This window comes from Dendrobates tinctorius, unplaced genomic scaffold (genome assembly GCF_039654945.1).
Source record: "Dendrobates tinctorius isolate UK_male_01 unplaced genomic scaffold, ASM3965494v1 ptg000501l, whole genome shotgun sequence".
In the NCBI taxonomy this organism is placed as follows: domain Eukaryota; kingdom Metazoa; phylum Chordata; class Amphibia; order Anura; family Dendrobatidae; genus Dendrobates; species Dendrobates tinctorius.
In genome coordinates this window covers 305,001-324,832 of record NW_027362160.1, presented here as the reverse complement: position 1 = coordinate 324,832, position 19,832 = coordinate 305,001, and the positions used below count along the sequence as shown (strand labels likewise).

General features: G+C 57.1%; 1 protein-coding gene across 1 annotated transcript; it reads right to left on the bottom strand.

Moving 5' to 3' along the window:
* Window positions 1-4,571: 4,571 nt before the first annotated feature.
* On the bottom strand, window positions 4,572-19,269 carry DRC5 (dynein regulatory complex subunit 5). The gene is made up of 4 exons (XM_073564919.1): window positions 19,043-19,269; window positions 8,451-9,025; window positions 7,313-7,762; window positions 4,572-4,813 (listed from the first exon to the last, which is right to left on the bottom strand). The coding sequence occupies exons 1-4, from the start codon at window positions 19,215-19,217 to the stop codon at window positions 4,628-4,630; spliced, it is 1,386 nt and encodes a 461-aa protein (XP_073421020.1). The 5' UTR covers window positions 19,218-19,269; the 3' UTR covers window positions 4,572-4,627.
* Between the last annotated feature and the right edge of the window lie 563 nt (window positions 19,270-19,832).

Below are 19,832 nucleotides of genomic sequence, written 5' to 3'. Positions count from 1 at the left end.
GCAGTCAGTAATATTCAGTGGTGGACATGCTGCAGTCGTAGTCAGTAATATTCAGTGGTGGACATGCTGCAGTCGCAGTCAGTAATATTCAGTGGTGGACATGCTGCAGTCGCAGTCAGTAATATTCAGTGGTGGACATGCTGCAGTCGCAGGCAGTAATATTCAGTGGTGGACATGCTGCAGTCGCAGTCAGTAATATTCAGGGGTGGACATGCGGCAGTCGCAGTCAGTAATATTCAGTGGTGGACATGCGGCAGTCGCAGTCAGTAATATTCAGGGGTGGACATGCGGCAGTCGCAGTCAGTAATATTCAGTGGTGGACATGCTGCAGTCGCAGGCGGTAATATTCAGGGGTGGACATGCTGCAGTCGCAGTCGGTAATATTCAGGGGTGGACATGCTGCAGTCGCAGTCAGTAATATTCAGTGGTGGACACGCAGCAGTCGCAGTCAGTAATATTCAGTGGTGGACATGCTGCAGTCGCAGGCAGTAATATTCAGTGGTGGACATGCTGCAGTCGCAGTCAGTAATATTCAGGGGTGGACATGCGGCAGTCGCAGGCAGTAATATTCAGTGGTGGACATGCGGCAGTCGCAGTCAGTAATATTCAGGGGTGGACATGCGGCAGTCGCAGTCAGTAATATTCAGTGGTGGACATGCTGCAGTCGCAGGCGGTAATATTCAGGGGTGGACATGCTGCAGTCGCAGGCGGTAATATTCAGGGGTGGACATGCTGCAGTCGCAGTCAGTAATATTCAGGGGTGGACATGCTGCAGTCGCAGGCGGTAATATTCAGGGGTGGACATGCTGCAGTCGCAGTCAGTAATATTCAGGGGTGGACATGCTGCAGTCGCAGTCAGTAATATTCAGTGGTGGACATGCTGCAGTCGCAGTCAGTAATATTCAGTGGTGGACATGCGGCAGTCGCAGGCGGTAATATTCAGGGGTGGACATGCTGCAGTCGCAGGCGGTAATATTCAGGGGTGGACATGCTGCAGTCGCAGTCAGTAATATTCAGTGGTGGACATGCTGCAGTCGCAGTCAGTAATATTCAGTGGTGGACATGCTGCAGTCGCAGGCGGTAATATTCAGGGGTGGACATGCTGCAGTCGCAGGCGGTAATATTCAGGGGTGGACATGCTGCAGTCGCAGTCAGTAATATTCAGGGGTGGACATGCTGCAGTCGCAGTCAGTAATATTCAGTGGTGGACATGCTGCAGTCGCAGTCAGTAATATTCAGTGGTGGACATGCTGCAGTCGCAGTCAGTAATATTCAGTGGTGGACACGCAGCAGTCGCAGGCAGTAATATTCAGGGGTGGACATGCGGCAGTCGCAGTCAGTAATATTCAGTGGTGGACATGCTGCAGTCGCAGGCGGTAATATTCAGTGGTGGACATGCTGCAGTCGCAGGCGGTAATATTCAGTGGTGGACATGCGGCAGTCGCAGTCAGTAATATTCAGTGGTGGACATGCTGCAGTCGCAGGCAGTAATATTCAGTGGTGGACATGCTGCAGTCGCAGTCAGTAATATTCAGGGGTGGACATGCTGCAGTCGCAGTCAGTAATATTCAGTGGTGGACACGCAGCAGTCGCAGGCAGTAATATTCAGGGGTGGACATGCGGCAGTCGCAGTCAGTAATATTCAGTGGTGGACATGCTGCAGTCGCAGGCGGTAATATTCAGTGGTGGACATGCTGCAGTCGCAGTCAGTAATATTCAGTGGTGGACATGCTGCAGTCGCAGTCAGTAATATTCAGTGGTGGACACGCAGCAGTCGCAGGCGGTAATATTCAGGGGTGGACATGCTGCAGTCGCAGTCAGTAATATTCAGGGGTGGACATGCGGCAGTCGCAGGCGGTAATATTCAGGGGTGGACATGCTGCAGTCGCAGGCGGTAATATTCAGGGGTGGACATGCTGCAGTCGCAGTCAGTAATATTCAGTGGTGGACATGCTGCAGTCGCAGTCAGTAATATTCAGTGGTGGACATGCTGCAGTCGCAGGCGGTAATATTCAGGGGTGGACATGCTGCAGTCGCAGGCGGTAATATTCAGGGGTGGACATGCTGCAGTCGCAGTCAGTAATATTCAGGGGTGGACATGCTGCAGTCGCAGTCAGTAATATTCAGTGGTGGACATGCTGCAGTCGCAGTCAGTAATATTCAGTGGTGGACATGCTGCAGTCGCAGTCAGTAATATTCAGTGGTGGACACGCAGCAGTCGCAGGCAGTAATATTCAGGGGTGGACATGCGGCAGTCGCAGTCAGTAATATTCAGTGGTGGACATGCTGCAGTCGCAGGCGGTAATATTCAGGGGTGGACATGCTGCAGTCGCAGTCAGTAATATTCAGGGATGGACATGCGGCAGTCGCAGGCAGTAATATTCAGTGGTGGACATGCTGCAGTCGCAGTCAGTAATATTCAGTGGTGGACATGCTGCAGTCGCAGTCAGTAATATTCAGTGGTGGACATGCTGCAGTCGCAGTCAGTAATATTCAGTGGTGGACACGCAGCAGTCGCAGGCAGTAATATTCAGGGGTGGACATGCGGCAGTCGCAGTCAGTAATATTCAGTGGTGGACATGCTGCAGTCGCAGGCGGTAATATTCAGTGGTGGACATGCTGCAGTCGCAGGCGGTAATATTCAGTGGTGGACATGCGGCAGTCGCAGTCAGTAATATTCAGTGGTGGACATGCTGCAGTCGCAGGCAGTAATATTCAGTGGTGGACATGCTGCAGTCGCAGTCAGTAATATTCAGGGGTGGACATGCTGCAGTCGCAGTCAGTAATATTCAGTGGTGGACACGCAGCAGTCGCAGGCAGTAATATTCAGGGGTGGACATGCGGCAGTCGCAGTCAGTAATATTCAGTGGTGGACATGCTGCAGTCGCAGGCGGTAATATTCAGTGGTGGACATGCTGCAGTCGCAGTCAGTAATATTCAGTGGTGGACATGCTGCAGTCGCAGTCAGTAATATTCAGTGGTGGACACGCAGCAGTCGCAGGCGGTAATATTCAGGGGTGGACATGCGGCAGTCGCAGTCAGTAATATTCAGTGGTGGACACGCAGCAGTCGCAGTCAGTAATATTCAGTGGTGGACATGCGGCAGTCGCAGTCAGTAATATTCAGTGGTGGACATGCTGCAGTCGCAGGCGGTAATATTCAGTGGTGGACATGCTGCAGTCGCAGTCAGTAATATTCAGGGGTGGACATGCTGCAGTCGCAGGCAGTAATATTCAGTGGTGGACATGCGGCAGTCGCAGTCAGTAATATTCAGGGGTGGACATGCGGCAGTCGCAGGCGGTAATATTCAGTGGTGGACATGCTGCAGTCGCAGTCAGTAATATTCAGTGGTGGACATGCTGCAGTCGCAGTCAGTAATATTCAGGGGTGGACATGCTGCAGTCGCAGTCAGTAATATTCAGTGGTGGACACGCAGCAGTCGCAGGCGGTAATATTCAGTGGTGGTCATGCGGCAGTCGCAGTCAGTAATATTCAGGGGTGGACATGCTGCAGTCGCAGTCAGTAATATTCAGTGGTGGACACGCAGCAGTCGCAGGCAGTAATACAATGTTTTGCTCCCAGGCAGTCTTGTGTGGGAGGTCAGGAGCCCCCAATCTCCAGGCTCAGTTAGTGACCCGTCAGTCGCACACTTGCCATCCTTTCTCCCGGCGGGGCAGACATTGGGGTACAATCCTCGCTCAGGCTTTAGCTGTGGTTTTTGGGTTCCCCTTCGATGCCCCCATCCTCCGGGTGCAGCAGCCTCAGACATTCTGTGTAGTGACGTCACTTTATGTTACAGTCAGACCAGAAGTGTTTCCACGCTGAGTGGCCAGGGTGCTCCTGCCCCGGACGGCGTGACGGCACCCCCGGCAATAACGTCATTCTCACTCCCCCAGTATGAGGGGCCCAGCACTCCAGGGTCGGCTCATCACCTTTTACACTATGTTTTGTGGAAGTTTTTTATGTCTTTTGTTACCTATCTGATGACTATGAGGTATATATATATATATATCTGTATATAGCTTTGACCACAATGTTGCCTTTTGGCTGCAATATTGAAGATTGTAAATGAAATCTGTGTAATAAAGTCACAGACGAATCACGGACACTTTCATGTCGGCCTCTGGTCTCACAGTCATTACGGCTCGTCTATGGAATCACGCGTTACAGGCGAGCCGCCCCCGGACCACCTCCATCTCGGGAGCAGCGTGGCGGTCACACCACGACTAACAGAAGCCGCCACAAAGCCACATACCGTGAAGCCTGGAGACTGCCACCTACTGGTGGATGTGGGGAGTTATGCCATGGCGCTAACAAGCTGCTACAGTGTAGATGCCGTTCTCTGAGGATTGGTGGGGCGGACCCCTGGCCTTCAGCTCCATCTTCACTGCACCCGCCGCTGCTCCCATCACCCGCCGCTGCTCCCGTCACCCTCCGCTGCTCCCGTCACCCTCCGTGGCTCCCGTCACCCGCCGCTGCTCCCGTCACCCGTCGCTGCTCCCATCACCAGCCCTTGCTCCCATCACCCGCCTTGGCCCAGGGATCAGCAGATCACACCATAAAGTGACAAATAGAGGAAAACAATGTTTATTGAATAGACGTAGTGGCATCCAGAGTCGTCTCCATCTTAGCGATCCGGCCCGGACGTGGACAGCGGCTTCTGCTGAGCCTGAACCCGGCGGCGCTCCTGATTATCCTGCAAAATCTGACTCATGTAGAACTCGCTCTCCTGCCCCACATCCGTCAGACGCAGATCCAACGCCAACAGCGTCTCGTTCTCAGACAGTCCCTCTAGGAGCTGCTTCCCGCCATCCTGTGCGCACAAAGGATCACATGATCAAGGAGGAGGCTCATCACAGGACAATAAGATCACATGATTAGGGAGGAGGCCGATCACACGACAATAAGACCACACGATCAGGGAAGAGACAGATCACACGACAAGACCACACGATCAGGGAGGAGACAGATCACACGACAATTAGACCATACGATCAGGGAGGAGGCAGATCGCACGACAATAAGACCACACGATCAGGGAGGAGGCCGATCGCACGACAATAAGATCACATGATCATGGAGGAGGCAGATCGCACGACAATAAGATCACATGATCATGGAGGAGGCAGATCTCACGACAATAAGATCACATGATCGGGGGGAGGCAGATCTCACGACAATAAGATCACATGATCAGGGATGAGGCCGATCACACGACAATAAGATCACATGATCAGGAAGGAGACATCACACGACAATAAGACCACATGATCAGGGAGGAGGCAGATCACATGACAATAAGATCACATGATCAGGGAGGAGGCCGATCACACGACAATAAGACCACATGATCAGGGAGGAGGCCGATCGCACGACAATAAGATCACATGATCAGGGGGAGGCAGATCTCACGACAATAAGATCACATGATCAGGGATGAGGCCGATCACACGACAATAAGATCACATGATCAGGGAGAAGGCCGATCGCACAACAATAAGACCACATGATCAGGGAGGAGGCAGATCGCACGACAATAAGACCACATGATCAGGGAGGAGGCCGATCGCACGACAATAAGATCACATGATCAGGGGGAGGCAGATCTCACGACAATAAGATCACATGATCAGGGGGGAGGCAGATCTCACGACAATAAGATCACATGATCAGGGATGAGGCCGATCACACGACAATAAGATCACATGATCAGGAAGGAGACATCACACGACAATAAGACCACATGATCAGGGAGGAGGCAGATCACATGACAATAAGATCACATGATCAGGGAGGAGGCCGATCACACGACAATAAGACCACATGATCAGGGAGGAGGCAGATCGCACGACAATAAGATCACATGATCAGGGGGAGGCAGATCACACGACAATAAGATCACATGATCAGGGGGAGGCAGATCACACGACAATAAGATCACATGATCAGGGTTGAGGCCGATCACACGACAATAAGATCACATGATCAGGAAGGAGACATCACACGACAATAAGACCACATGATCAGGGAGGAGGGAGATCACATGACAATAAGATCACATGATCAGGGAGGAGGCCGATCACACGACAATAAGACCACATGATCAGGGAGGAGGCTGATCGCACGACAATAAGACCACATGATCAGGGAGGAGGCCGATCGCACGACAATAAGATCACATGATCAGGGGGAGGCAGATCTCACGACAATAAGAGCACATGATCAGGGAAGAGGCCGATCACAGGACAATAAGATCACATGATCAGGAAGGAGACAGATCACACGACAATAAGACCACATGATCAGGAAGGAGGCAGATCACACGACAATAAGACCACATGATCAGTGAGGAGGCAGATCACATGACAATAAGACCACATTATCAGGGAGGAGGCAGATCACACGACAATAAGATCACATGATCAGGGAGGAGGCCGATCACACGACAATAAGATCACATGATCAGGGAGGAGCAGATCACATGACAATAAGATCACATGATCAGGGAGGAGACAGATCACATGACAATAAGACCACATGATCAGGGAGGAGGCAGATCACATGACAATAAGACCACATGATCAGGGCGGAGGCAGATCACATGACAATAAGACCACATGATCAGGGCGGAGGCCGATCACACGACAATAAGATCACATGATCAGGGAGGAGGCAGATCACATGACAATAAGACCACATGATCAGGAAGGAGGCAGATCACACGACAATAAGACCACATGATCAGGGAGGAGGCAGATCACATGACAATAAGACCACATGATTAGGCAGGAGGCAGATCACATGACAATAAGATCACATGATCAGGGAGGAGGCCGATCACACGACAATAATATCACATGATCAGGGAGGAGGCAGATCACATGAAAATAAGATCACATGATCAGGGAGGAGGCAGATCACATGACAATAAGATCACATGATCAGGGAGGAGGCCGATCACACGCCAGTAAGATCACATGATCAGGAAGGAGACAGATCACATGACAATAAGACCACAAGATTAGGGAGGAGGCCGATCACATGACAATAAGATCACATGATCAGGGAAGAGGACGATCACACGACAATAAGATCACATGATCAGGGAGCCATTAGATCACATGGTAAATGAGTTCATCAGCATTACGGGGAGATTTATCCTATGAATCAGGTGGCACTTTTACTTTATAACAAATTTACATTGTTACTAATTATTCCACAATAAGATTAATAATTTGTGGTTAACTATTCAGAGTAAAATTTCTAACAAATATGATTAGCAGAAAGGACAGCTGAGTGATCGGTAGCATACCAGGCCGATGTGGTTGCAGGAGATGTTCACGCTCTGTAAAGATGAGTTTTGGGAGAGGACCTGTGCGAGGACGGTGGCCGTGGGCTCTGACAGCTCATTGCTCCCAATGTGAAGCGTGTGCAGACTGCGGTTCTGCAGCAGAGCGTTGCACAGCGCCTGCCCCCCTTCATCCCCGATGTGGTTAAGGCGTAGGTCCAGTATCTGCAGGCTGCTGTTTTTGGTCAGGGCGTGAGCAACGGCCTGGGCCCCATGTGGACGGATGTCATTGTTGCACAGGTTCAGGGTTTGGAGTTGGCTTTGGTTCAGCAGCTTCCCGATCGCACGGGCCCCTCTGTCTGAGATCTGGTTGTGCGAGAGGTTGAGATGAACCAGGGATGGGTGGTTGAGTAAACTTCTAATAAGAACGCGAACCTTGCCGTCATCAACCCGACTCCTGTGGAGCCGGAAGACCTTTGAAGAGAGGACAAATGAAGTCAGAAATCTGTGAAACCTTGTAACCTTCAGTGGCCAGATAGCCTCCAGGGTCACACACAGGACCCCGAAATACAACATTCATGTCATGAGAAGGCCAAGACCTAAACTGTAAGGGGTCGGGGCAGCGGAGTAAGGGTCGGTGCAGCGGGGTAAGGGTCGGGGCAGCGGGGTAAGGGACGGGGCAGCGGGGTAAGGGTCGGGGCAGCGGGGTAAGGGTCGGGGCAGCGGGGTAAGGGTCGGGGCAGCGGGGTAAGGGTCGGGGCAGCGGGTTAAGGGTTGGGGCAGCGGAGTAAGGGTCGGAGCAGCGGGGTAAGGGTCGGGACAGCGGGGTAAGGGTTGGGTGCAGCGGGGTTAAGGGTGGGGAACCACCCTGCCGTGTTGTGGTAGGTTAGCAGTGGTTGTATAATGGGAAGCTCTGCACGTATGGCTACATGTGGAGGATGAAAACCCATCCTGTCCGTAGTAATTCCCACAGCTGGGCATTTGTAACACTGTGTCCAGTTTAGGCAATCGTCTGTGAGCTGGACAACCTGCACTGGTACATTGTAACAAACTATCAGGGCAGCACACAAGTCTTCTGCCCTTGGGGCTCACAGATGATTGTCTGCAGGCAGACTCTATAACAAGCAGTGGGCACGAGATGAGCTGTTCCTTCACCCGTTACCTTCAGCTTCTTGAATTTCTGCAGGCAATTGGAGAGAGCCTCACAGTCCCGATCGGTGAACCTAAAAAGGTTCCACTCAAAGTTCATGCCACAGCCTGTGACCCCGTACACAAGGTGCAGCTCCTCCAGGTCACACAACGAATCAGCAATCAGGTTCAGGTCGAAGTGGTCCATCGACGGTAAGTCCCCGCCAGCATCACTGCCAGAGTCAGAGACATTGTCAGCCTCGTCCTCCTTCCTCATCTCCACCTTCACTGGGGGCAGCAGCTGCTGGATCTCCAGCCTCCTGATGTACGTCTTGCTGAGTTCTGCAGTGCTACACATGGGCCCAGTGTCCGTAAGGTCCGGGATGAAGAGCTCAATTAGGTTTTCCAGGTGTCTCTCAAAGTACAGTCTCTTCCAGCTGAAGCCGTAGTGGGAGATGTCACAGGTTTGCCACCGCTCCGAGCAGCAACGCCTCCAGTAGTCCTCACAGCTGATCAGATTGGTGGTCAATGGCAGGGGCAGCGAGGTGGAAAGTTGCTCCAATACCTTGGCTCTGTGCTTGGGAAGCAGCTTCTCTAGAAGTGGATTATCTGCCGGTCAGAAAAATGAGAGGCAGTGGTAAAAAGAGATCACCGAGAAAATAGCAAATCGAGGTGTGAATGAGCTGTACGTCCTGGTGCATGTCCTGCACGTTACCAGACCCCATGTCAGCGCACGACCCGGTGTAATCAGCATGATAGATGATTGCGGGTCTCCCCATAAGACGGCATGGAGAGGACACAAGGTGTACACCCTCAAATAATGCCCGGGCCATACAGAGCAGAAAGGTACGGTGTCCGTGATTTCCCTCCATCACTGCCGTGCCCGGATGCTACCACAGTGAGGAGCGACCACATGGTGCAGCCGGTCACCACCCATCTGATGCCAACACCGGACTGGAGAAGGCCCAGGTCTGTATATAGTGAGGAGCGACCACTTGGTTCAGCCGGTCACCACCCATCTGATGCCAGCACCGGACTGGAGAAGGCCCAGGTCTGTATATAGTGAGGAGCGACCACATGGTGCAGCCGGTCACCACCCATCTAATGCCAGCACCGTACTGGAGAAGGCCCAGGTCTGTATATAGTGAGGAGCGACCACATGGTTCAGCCGGTCACCACCCATCTGATGCCAGCACCAGACTGGAGAAGGCTCAGGTCTGTATATAGGGAGGACCAACCACATGGTGCAGCCGGTCACCATCAATCTGATGCCAGCACCGGACTGGAGAAGGCTCAGGTCTGTATAAAGGGAGGATCGACCACATGGTGCAGCCGGTTACCACCCATCTGATGCCAGCACCAGACTGGAGAAGGCCCAGGTCAGTATATAGTGAGGAGCGACCACATGGTGCAGCCAGTCACCACCCATCTGATGCCAGCACCGGACTGGAGAAGGCTCAGGTCTGTATATAGTGAGGCGCGACCACATGGTGCAGCCAGTCACCACCCATCTGATGCCAGCTCCGGACTGGAGAAGGCTAAGGTCTGAATATAGTGAGGACCGACCACATGGTGCAGCCAGTCACCACCCATCTGATGCCAGCACCGGACTGGAGAAGGCTCAGGTCTGTATATAGGGAGGACCGACCACATGGTGCAGCCGGTCACCACCCATCTGATGCCAGCACCGGACTGGAGAAGGCTCAGGTCTGTATATAGTAAGGACCGACCACATGGTGCAGCCGGTCACCACCCATCTAATGCCAGCACCGGACAGGAGAAGGCCCAGGTCTGTATATAGTGAGGAGTGACCACATGGTGCAGCCAGTCACCACTCATCTGATGCCAGCACCAGACTGGAGAAGGCCCAGGTCAGTATATAGGGAGGACCGACCACATGGTGCAGCCGGTCACCACCCATCTGATGCCAGCACCGGACTGGAGAAGGCCCAGGTCTGTATGTAGCGAGGACTGACCACATGGTGCAGCCGGTCACCACCCATCTGATGCCAGCACCGGACTGGAGAAGGCCCAGGTCTGTATATAGTTAGGAGCGACCACATGGTGCAGCCGGTCACCACCCATCTGATGCCAGCACCGGACTGGAGAAGGCTCAGGTCTGTATATAGGGAGGTTCGACCACATGGTGCAGCCGGTCACCACCCATCTGATGCCAGCACCGGACTGGAGAAGGCTCAGGTCTGTATATAGGGAGGACAGACCACATGGTGCAGCCAGTCACCACCCATCTGATGCCAGCACCGGACTGGAGAAGGCTCAGGTCTGTATATAGGGAGGAACGACCACATGGTGCAGCCGGTCACCACCCATCTGATGCCAGCACCGGACTGGAGAAGGCCCAGGTCTGTATGTAGCGAGGACTGACCACATGGTGCAGCCGGTCACCACCCATCTGATGCCAGCACCGGACTGGAGAAGGCCCAGGTCTGTATATAGTGAGGAGCGACCACATGGTGCAGCCAGTCACCACTCATCTGATGCCAGCACCAGACTGGAGAAGGCCCAGGTCAGTATATAGGGAGGACCGACCACATGGTGCAGCCGGTCACCACCCATCTGATGCCAGCTCCGGACTGGAGAAGGCCCAGGTCTGTATGTAGCGAGGACTGACTACATGGTGCAGCCGGTCACCACCCATCTGATGCCAGCACCGGACTGGAGAAGGCCCAGGTCTGTATATAGTTAGGAGCGACCACATGGTGCAGCCGGTCACCACCCATCTGATGCCAGCACCGGACTGGAGAAGGCTCAGGTCTGTATATAGGGAGGTTCAACCACATGGTGCAGCCGGTCACCACCCATCTGATGCCAGCACCGGACTGGAGAAGGCTCAGATCTGTATATAGGGAGGACCGACCACATGGTGAAGCCAGTCACCACCCATCTGATGCCAGCACCGGACAGGAGAAGGCTCAGGTCTGTATACAGTGAGGAATGACCAGATGGTATAGCTGGTCACCACCCATCTGATGCCAGCACCGGACTGGAAAAGGCCCAGGTCTGTATATAGCGAGGACCGACCACATGGTGCAGCCGGTAATCACCCAACTGATGCCAGCACCGGACTGGAGAAGGCCCAGGTCTGTATATAGTGAGGAGAGACCACATGGTGCAGCCGGTCACCACCCATCTGATGCCAGCACCGGACTTGAGAAGGCCCAGGTCTGTATATAGCGAGGACCGACCACATGGTGCAGCCGGTCAACACCCATCTGATGCCAGCACCGGACTGGAGAAGGCTCAGGTCTGTATATAGTGAGGACCGACCACATGGTGCAGCCGGTCTACACCCATCTGATGCCAGAACCGGACTGGAGAAGGCCCAGGTCTGTATATAGTGAGGAGCGACCACATGGTGCAGCCGGTCACCACCCATCTGATGCCAGCACCGGACTGGAGAAGGCTCAGGTCTGTATATAGTAAGGACCGACCACATGGTGCAGCCGGTCACCACCCATCTAATGCCAGCACCGGACTGGAGAAGGCCCAGGTCTGTATATAGTGAGGAGTGACCACATGGTGCAGCCAGTCACCACTCATCTGATGCCAGCACCAGACTGGAGAAGGCCCAGGTCAGTATATAGGGAGGACCGACCACATGGTGCAGCCGGTCACCACCCATCTGATGCCAGCACCGGACTGGAGAAGGCCCAGGTCTGTATGTAGCGAGGACTGACCACATGGTGCAGCCGGTCACCACCCATCTGATGCCAGCACCGGACTGGAGAAGGCCCAGGTCTGTATATAGTTAGGAGCGACCACATGGTGCAGCCGGTCACCACCCATCTGATGCCAGCACCGGACTGGAGAAGGCCCAGGTCTGTATATAGGGAGGTTCGACCACATGGTGCAGCCGGTCACCACCCATCTGATGCCAGCACCGGACTGGAGAAGGCTCAGGTCTGTATATAGGGAGGACCGACCACATGGTGCAGCCAGTCACCACCCATCTGATGCCAGCACCGGACTGGAGAAGGCTCAGGTCTGTATATAGGGAGGAACGACCACATGGTGCAGCCGGTCACCACCCATCTGATGCCAGCACCGGACTGGAGAAGGCCCAGGTCTGTATGTAGCGAGGACTGACCACATGGTGCAGCCGGTCACCACCCATCTGATGCCAGCACCGGACTGGAGAAGGCCCAGGTCTGTATATAGTTAGGAGTGACCACATGGTGCAGCCGGTCACCACCCATCTGATGCCAGCACCGGACTGGAGAAGGCTCAGGTCTGTATATAGGGAGGACCGACCACATGGTGCAGCCAGTCACCACCCATCTGATGCCAGCACCGGACTGGAGAAGGCTCAGGTCTGTATATAGGGAGGAACGACCACATGGTGCAGCCGGTCACCACCCATCTGATGCCAGCACCGGACTGGAGAAGGCCCAGGTCTGTATGTAGCGAGGACTGACCACATGGCGCAGCCGGTCACCACCCATCTGATGCCAGCACCGGACTGGAGAAGGCCCAGGTCTGTATATAGTGAGGAGCGACCACATGGTGCAGCCAGTCACCACTCATCTGATGCCAGCACCAGACTGGAGAAGGCCCAGGTCAGTATATAGGGAGGACCGACCACATGGTGCAGCCGGTCACCACCCATCTGATGCCAGCTCCGGACTGGAGAAGGCCCAGGTCTGTATGTAGCGAGGACTGACCACATGGTGCAGCCGGTCACCACCCATCTGATGCCAGCACCGGACTGGAGAAGGCCCAGGTCTGTATATAGTTAGGAGCGACCACATGGTGCAGCCAGTCACCACCCATCTGATGCCAGCACCGGACTGGAGAAGGCTCAGGTCTGTATACAGTGAGGAATGACCAGATGGTATAGCTGGTCACCACCCATCTGATGCCAGCACCGGACTGGAAAAGGCCCAGGTCTGTATATAGCGAGGACCGACCACATGGTGCAGCCGGTAATCACCCAACTGATGCCAGCACCGGACTGGAGAAGGCCCAGGTCTGTATATAGTGAGAAGCGACCACATGGTGCAGCCGGTCACCATCCATCTGATGCCAGCACCGGACTGGAGAAGGCTCAGGTCTGTATATAGTGAGGAGCGACCACATGGTGCAGCCGGTCACCACCCATCTGATGCCAGCACCGGACTTGAGAAGGCCCAGGTCTGTATATAGCGAGGACCGACCACATGGTGCAGCCGGTCAACACCCATCTGATGCCAGCACCGGACTGGAGAAGGCTCAGGTCTGTATATAGTGAGGACCGACCACATGGTGCAGCCGGTCAACACCCATCTGATGCCAGAACCGGACTGGAGAAGGCCCAGGTCTGTATATAGTGAGGAGCGACCACATGGTGCAGCCGGTCACCACTCATCTGATGCCAGTACCGGACTGGAGAAGGCCCAGGTCTGTAAATAGTGAGGAGCGACCACATGGTGCAGCCGGTCACCATTCGTGTGATGCCAGGACCGGACTGGAGAAGGCCCAGGTCTGTATATAGTGAGGGGCGACCACATGGTGCAGCCGGTCACCACCCATCTGATGCCAGCACCGGACTGGAGAAGGCTCAGGTCTGTATATAGTGAGGAGCAACCACATGGTGCAGCCGGTCACCACCGATCTGATGCCAGCACTGGACTGGAGAAGGCCCAGGTCTGTATATAGTAAGGACCGACCAACCACATGGTGCAGCCGGTCACCACCCATCCGATGCCAGCACCGGACTGGAGAAGGCCCAGGTCTGTATATAGTGAGGAGCGACCACATGGTGCAGCCGGTCACCACTCATCTGATGCCAGCACCGGACTGGAGAAGGCCCAGGTCTGTATATAGTGAGGAGCGACCACATGGTGCAGCCGGTCACCACCCATCTGATGCCAGCACCGGACTGGAGAAGGCCCAGGTCTGTATATTGTGAGGAGCAACCGCATGGTGCAGCCAGTCACCACCCATCTGATGCCAGCACCGGACTGGAGAAGGCCCAGGTCTGTATATAGTGAGGAGCGACCACATGGTGCAGCCGATCACAACTCATCTGATGCCAGCACCGGACTGGAGAAGGCTCAGGTCTGTAAATAGTGAGGAACGACCACATGGTGCAGCCGATCACAACTCATCTGATGCCAGCACCGGACTGGAGAAGGCTCAGGTCTGTATATAGTGAGGAGCAACCACATGGTGCAGCCAGTCACCACCCATCTGATGCCAGCACCGGACTGGAGAAGGCCCAGGTCTGTATATAGTGAGGAGCGACCACATGGTGCAGCTGATCACAACTCATCTGATGCCAGCACCGGACTGTAAAAGGCTCAGGTCTGTATATAGTGAGGAACGACCACATGGTGCAGCCAGTCACCACCCATCTGATGCCAGCTTGGACTGGAGAAGGCCCAGGTCTGTATATAGTGAGGAGCGACCACATGGTGCAGCCGATCACAACTCATCTGATGCCAGCACCGGACTGGAGAAGGCTCAGGTCTGTATATAGTGAGGAACGACCACATGGTGCAGTCGGTCACCACCCATCTGATGCCAGCACCGGACTGGAGAAGGCCCAGGTCTGTATATAGTGAGGGGCGACCACATGGTGCAGCCGGTCACCACCCATCTGATGCCAGCACCGGACTGGAGAAGGCTCAGGTCTGTATATAGTGAGGAGCGACCACATGGTGCAGCCGGTCACCACCCATCTGATGCCAGAACCGGACTGGAGAAGGCCCAGGTCTGTATATAGTGAGAAGCGACCACATGGTGCAGCTGGTCACCACCCATCTGATGCCAGCACCGGACTGGAGAAGGCCCAGGTCTGTATATAGTGAGGGGCGACCACATGGTGCAGCCGGTCACCACCCATCTGATGCCAGCACCGGACTGGAGAAGGCTCAGGTCTGTATATAGTGAGGAGCGACCACATGGTGCAGCAGGTCACCACCCATCTGATGCCAGCACCGGACTGGAGAAGGCTCAGGCCTGTATATAGTGAGGAGCGACCACATGGTGCAGCCGGTCACCACCCATCTGATGCCAGAACCGGACTGGAGAAGGCCCAGGTCTGTATATAGTGAGAAGCGACCACATGGTGCAGCTGGTCACCACCCATCTGATGCCAGCACCGGACTGGAGAAGGCCCAGGTCTGTATATAGTGAGGGGCGACCACATGGTGCAGCCGGTCACCACCCATCTGATGCCAGCACCGGACTGGAGAAGGCCCAGGTCTGTATATAGTCAGGGCGACCACATGGTGCAGCCGATCACCACCCATCTGATGCCAGCACCGGACTGGAGAAGGCCCAGGTCTGTATATAGTGAGGAGCGACCACATGGTGCAGCCGGTCACCACCCATCTGATGCCAGCACCGGACTGGAGAAGGCCCAGGTCTGTATATAGTGAGGAGCGACCACATGGTGCAGCCGGTCACCACCCATCTGATGCCAGCACCGGACTGGAGAAGGCTCAGGTCTGTATACAGTGAGGAGCGACCACATGGTGCAGCCGGTCACCACCTATCTGATGCCAGCACCGGACTGGAGAAGGCCCAGGTCTGTATATAGTGAGGAGCGACCACATGGTGTAGCCGGTCACCACACATCTGATGCCAGCACCGGACTGGAGAAGGCCCAGGTCTGTATATAGTGAGGAGCGACCACATGGTGCAGCCGGTCACCACCCACATCTGATGCCAGCACCAGACTGGAGAAGGCTAAGGTCTGTATATAGTGAGGACCGATCACATGGTGCAGCCGGTCACCACCCATCTGATGCCAGCACCGGCCTGGAGAAGGCCCAGGTCTGTATATAGTGAGGAGCGACCACATGGTGCAGCCGGTCACCACCCATCTGATGCCAGCTCTGGACTGGAGAAGGCTCAGGTCTGTATATAGTGAGGAGCGACCACATGGTGCAGCCGGTCACCACCCATCTGATGCCAGCACCAGACTGGAGAAGGCCTAGGTCTGTATATAGTGAGGACCGACCACATGGTGCAGCCGGTCACCACCCATCTGATGCCAGCTCCAGACTGGAGAAGGCTCAGGTCTGTATAGTGAGCCCACGGACGGCGCCGTTAGGAGTCGCCAACGGACGGCGCAGCGAGGAGTCACCAACGGACGGCGCAGCGAGGAGTCACCAACGGACGGCGCAGCGAGGAGTCGCCCCCGGACGGCGCAGCGAGGAGTCGCTCACGGACGGCGCAGCGAGGAGTCGGTCACGGACGGCGCAGCGAGGAGTCGCTCACGGACGGCCCAGCGAGGAGTCGGTCACGGACGGCCCAGCGAGGAGTCGCTCACGGACGGCGCAGCGAGGAGTCGGTCACGGACGGCCCAGCGAGGAGTCGGTCACGGACGGCGCAGCGAGGAGTCGGTCACGGACGGCGCAGCGAGGAGTCGGTCACGGACGGCCCAGCGAGGAGTCGCTCACGGACGGCGCAGCGAGGAGTCGGTCACGGACGGCGCAGCGAGGAGTCGGTCACGGACGGCGCAGCGAGGAGTCGGTCACGGACGGCCCAGCGAGGAGTCGGTCACGGACGGCGCAGCGAGGAGTCGCTCACGGACGGCGCAGCGAGGAGTCGGTCACGGACGGCGCAGCGAGGAGTCGCTCACGGACGGCGCAGCGAGGAGTCGCTCACGGACGGCGCAGCGAGGAGTCGGTCACGGACGGCCCAGCGAGGAGTCGCTCACGGACGGCGCAGCGAGGAGTCGCTCACGGACGGCGCAGCGAGGAGTCGGTCACGGACGGCGCAGCGAGGAGTCGGTCACGGACGGCGCAGCGAGGAGTCGGTCACGGACGGCGCAGCGAGGAGTCGGTCACGGACGGCGCAGCGAGGAGTCGGTCACGGACGGCGCAGCGAGGAGTCGCTCACGGACGGCCCAGCGAGGAGTCGGTCACGGACGGCGCAGCGAGGAGTCGGTCACGGACGGCCCAGCGAGGAGTCGGTCACGGACGGCGCAGCGAGGAGTCGCTCACGGACGGCCCAGCGAGGAGTCGGTCACGGACGGCGCAGCGAGGAGTCGGTCACGGACGGCCCAGCGAGGAGTCGGTCACGGACGGCCCAGCGAGGAGTCGGTCACGGACGGCGCAGCGAGGAGTCGGTCACGGACGGCGCAGAGAGGAGTCGGTCACGGACGGCGCAGCGAGGAGTCGGTCACGGACGGCGCAGAGAGGAGTCGGTCACGGACGGCGCAGCGAGGAGTCGGTCACGGACGGCCCAGCGAGGAGTCGGTCACGGACGGCGCAGCGAGGAGTCGGTCACGGACGGCCCAGCGAGGAGTCGGTCACGGACGGCCCAGCGAGGAGTCGCTCACGGACGGCCCAGCGAGGAGTCGCTCACGGACGGCGCAGAGAGGAGTCGCTCACGGACGGCCCAGCGAGGAGTCGCTCACGGACGGCGCAGCGAGGAGTCGGTCACGGACGGCCCAGCGAGGAGTCGCTCACGGACGGCCCAGCGAGGAGTCGGTCACGGACGGCGCAGCGAGGAGTCGGTCACGGACGGCGCAGCGAGGAGTCGCTCACGGACGGCCCAGCGAGGAGTCGGTCACGGACGGCGCAGCGAGGAGTCGGTCACGGACGGCCCAGCGAGGAGTCGGTCACGGACGGCGCAGCGAGGAGTCGCTCACGGACGGCCCAGCGAGGAGTCGGTCACGGACGGCGCAGCGAGGAGTCGGTCACGGACAGCCCAGCGAGGAGTCGGTCACGGACGGCCCAGCGAGGAGTCGGTCACGGACGGCGCAGCGAGGAGTCGGTCACGGACGGCGCAGAGAGGAGTCGGTCACGGACGGCGCAGCGAGGAGTCGGTCACGGACGGCGCAGAGAGGAGTCGGTCACGGACGGCGCAGCGAGGAGTCGGTCACGGACGGCCCAGCGAGGAGTCGGTCACGGACGGCCCAGCGAGGAGTCGCTCACGGACGGCCCAGCGAGGAGTCGCTCACGGACGGCGCAGAGAGGAGTCGCTCACGGACGGCCCAGCGAGGAGTCGCTCACGGACGGCCCAGCGAGGAGTCGGTCACGGACGGCGCAGCGAGGAGTCGGTCACGGACGGCGCAGCGAGGAGTCGCTCACGGACGGCCCAGCGAGGAGTCGGTCACGGACGGCGCAGCGAGGAGTCGGTCACGGACGGCCCAGCGAGGAGTCGGTCACGGACGGCGCAGCGAGGAGTCGCTCACGGACGGCCCAGCGAGGAGTCGGTCACGGACGGCGCAGCGAGGAGTCGGTCACGGACGGCCCAGCGAGGAGTCGGTCACGGACGGCCCAGCGAGGAGTCGGTCACGGACGGCGCAGCGAGGAGTCGGTCACGGACGGCGCAGAGAGGAGTCGGTCACGGACGGCGCAGCGAGGAGTCGGTCACGGACGGCGCAGCGAGGAGTCGGTCACGGACGGCCCAGCGAGGAGTCGGTCACGGACGGCCCAGCGAGGAGTCGCTCACGGACGGCCCAGCGAGGAGTCGCTCACGGACGGCGCAGAGAGGAGTCGCTCACGGACGGCCCAGCGAGGAGTCGCTCACGGACGGCGCAGCGAGGAGTCGGTCACGGACGGCGCAGCGAGGAGTCGCTCACGGACGGCGCAGCGAGGAGTCGGTCACGGACGGCGCAGCGAGGAGTCGGTCACGGACGGCGCTGTTAGGAGTCGCTCACGGACTCACTGTGGAAGTTGCGGACGATGTGCTGCAGGCAGAGGTCGCTGAGCGCCGGGGTGATGGCCAGGGACCAGCCGTAGTCCTCAGTAATGATCCTCCGCGCATCTCCCGCCACATTCCGCTCTTGTGCTGGTAACGGAGGAGGGGGGGACGCGCTCCCGGGCACCGGGGACTCCGCCATGCCGGCAGCTGTCACGGACACCTCTCTGGAGCCGCCGTGTGTACTGTTTCCATGACAGCACGTTACTATGGAGACAAGGCGGGGCGGTGCTGACGTCACCTGGGTCCGGCCGCGGCTGCGCACTGTGCGCGCCCTGTCTCTCCGGAGCAGTGAGGAGCCGCCATGTCCGGACTCCGCCGCTCATCTTCTGGTGGTCGCGCCATGTTGGGGTTTATGTCCCTCATCACCTCATGGGGGAGAAAGAGCGATGGAGCCACCTGAGGCTGCGCCACCCATCCGCCCACATGCCCGCACCGTGCAACGTTTAGGCCGCTTTCAGGCTTTCCGTATCCGGCATGGGGCGGCGAAAAGACTAAGGCTGGTTTCACATTTGCGTTTTTTAGCGCTGGAAAAAAACGCTAACCTGCGCATGCGTTTTTTCCCCTATCTTTAACATGGGTGCGCATACTTGCGCGCTTGTAAGCGCATGTATGCGATTTTCATGCGCTGCGTTTTTTTGGGGTGTGCGATTGGATTTTCCAGACGCATCATGTTGCATTTTTTGGCCCTGCAAAAAAGCGCATGCGCACATATGCGCACGTTTTGCGCTAAAAAGGGCCATTATAGCCTATGGAT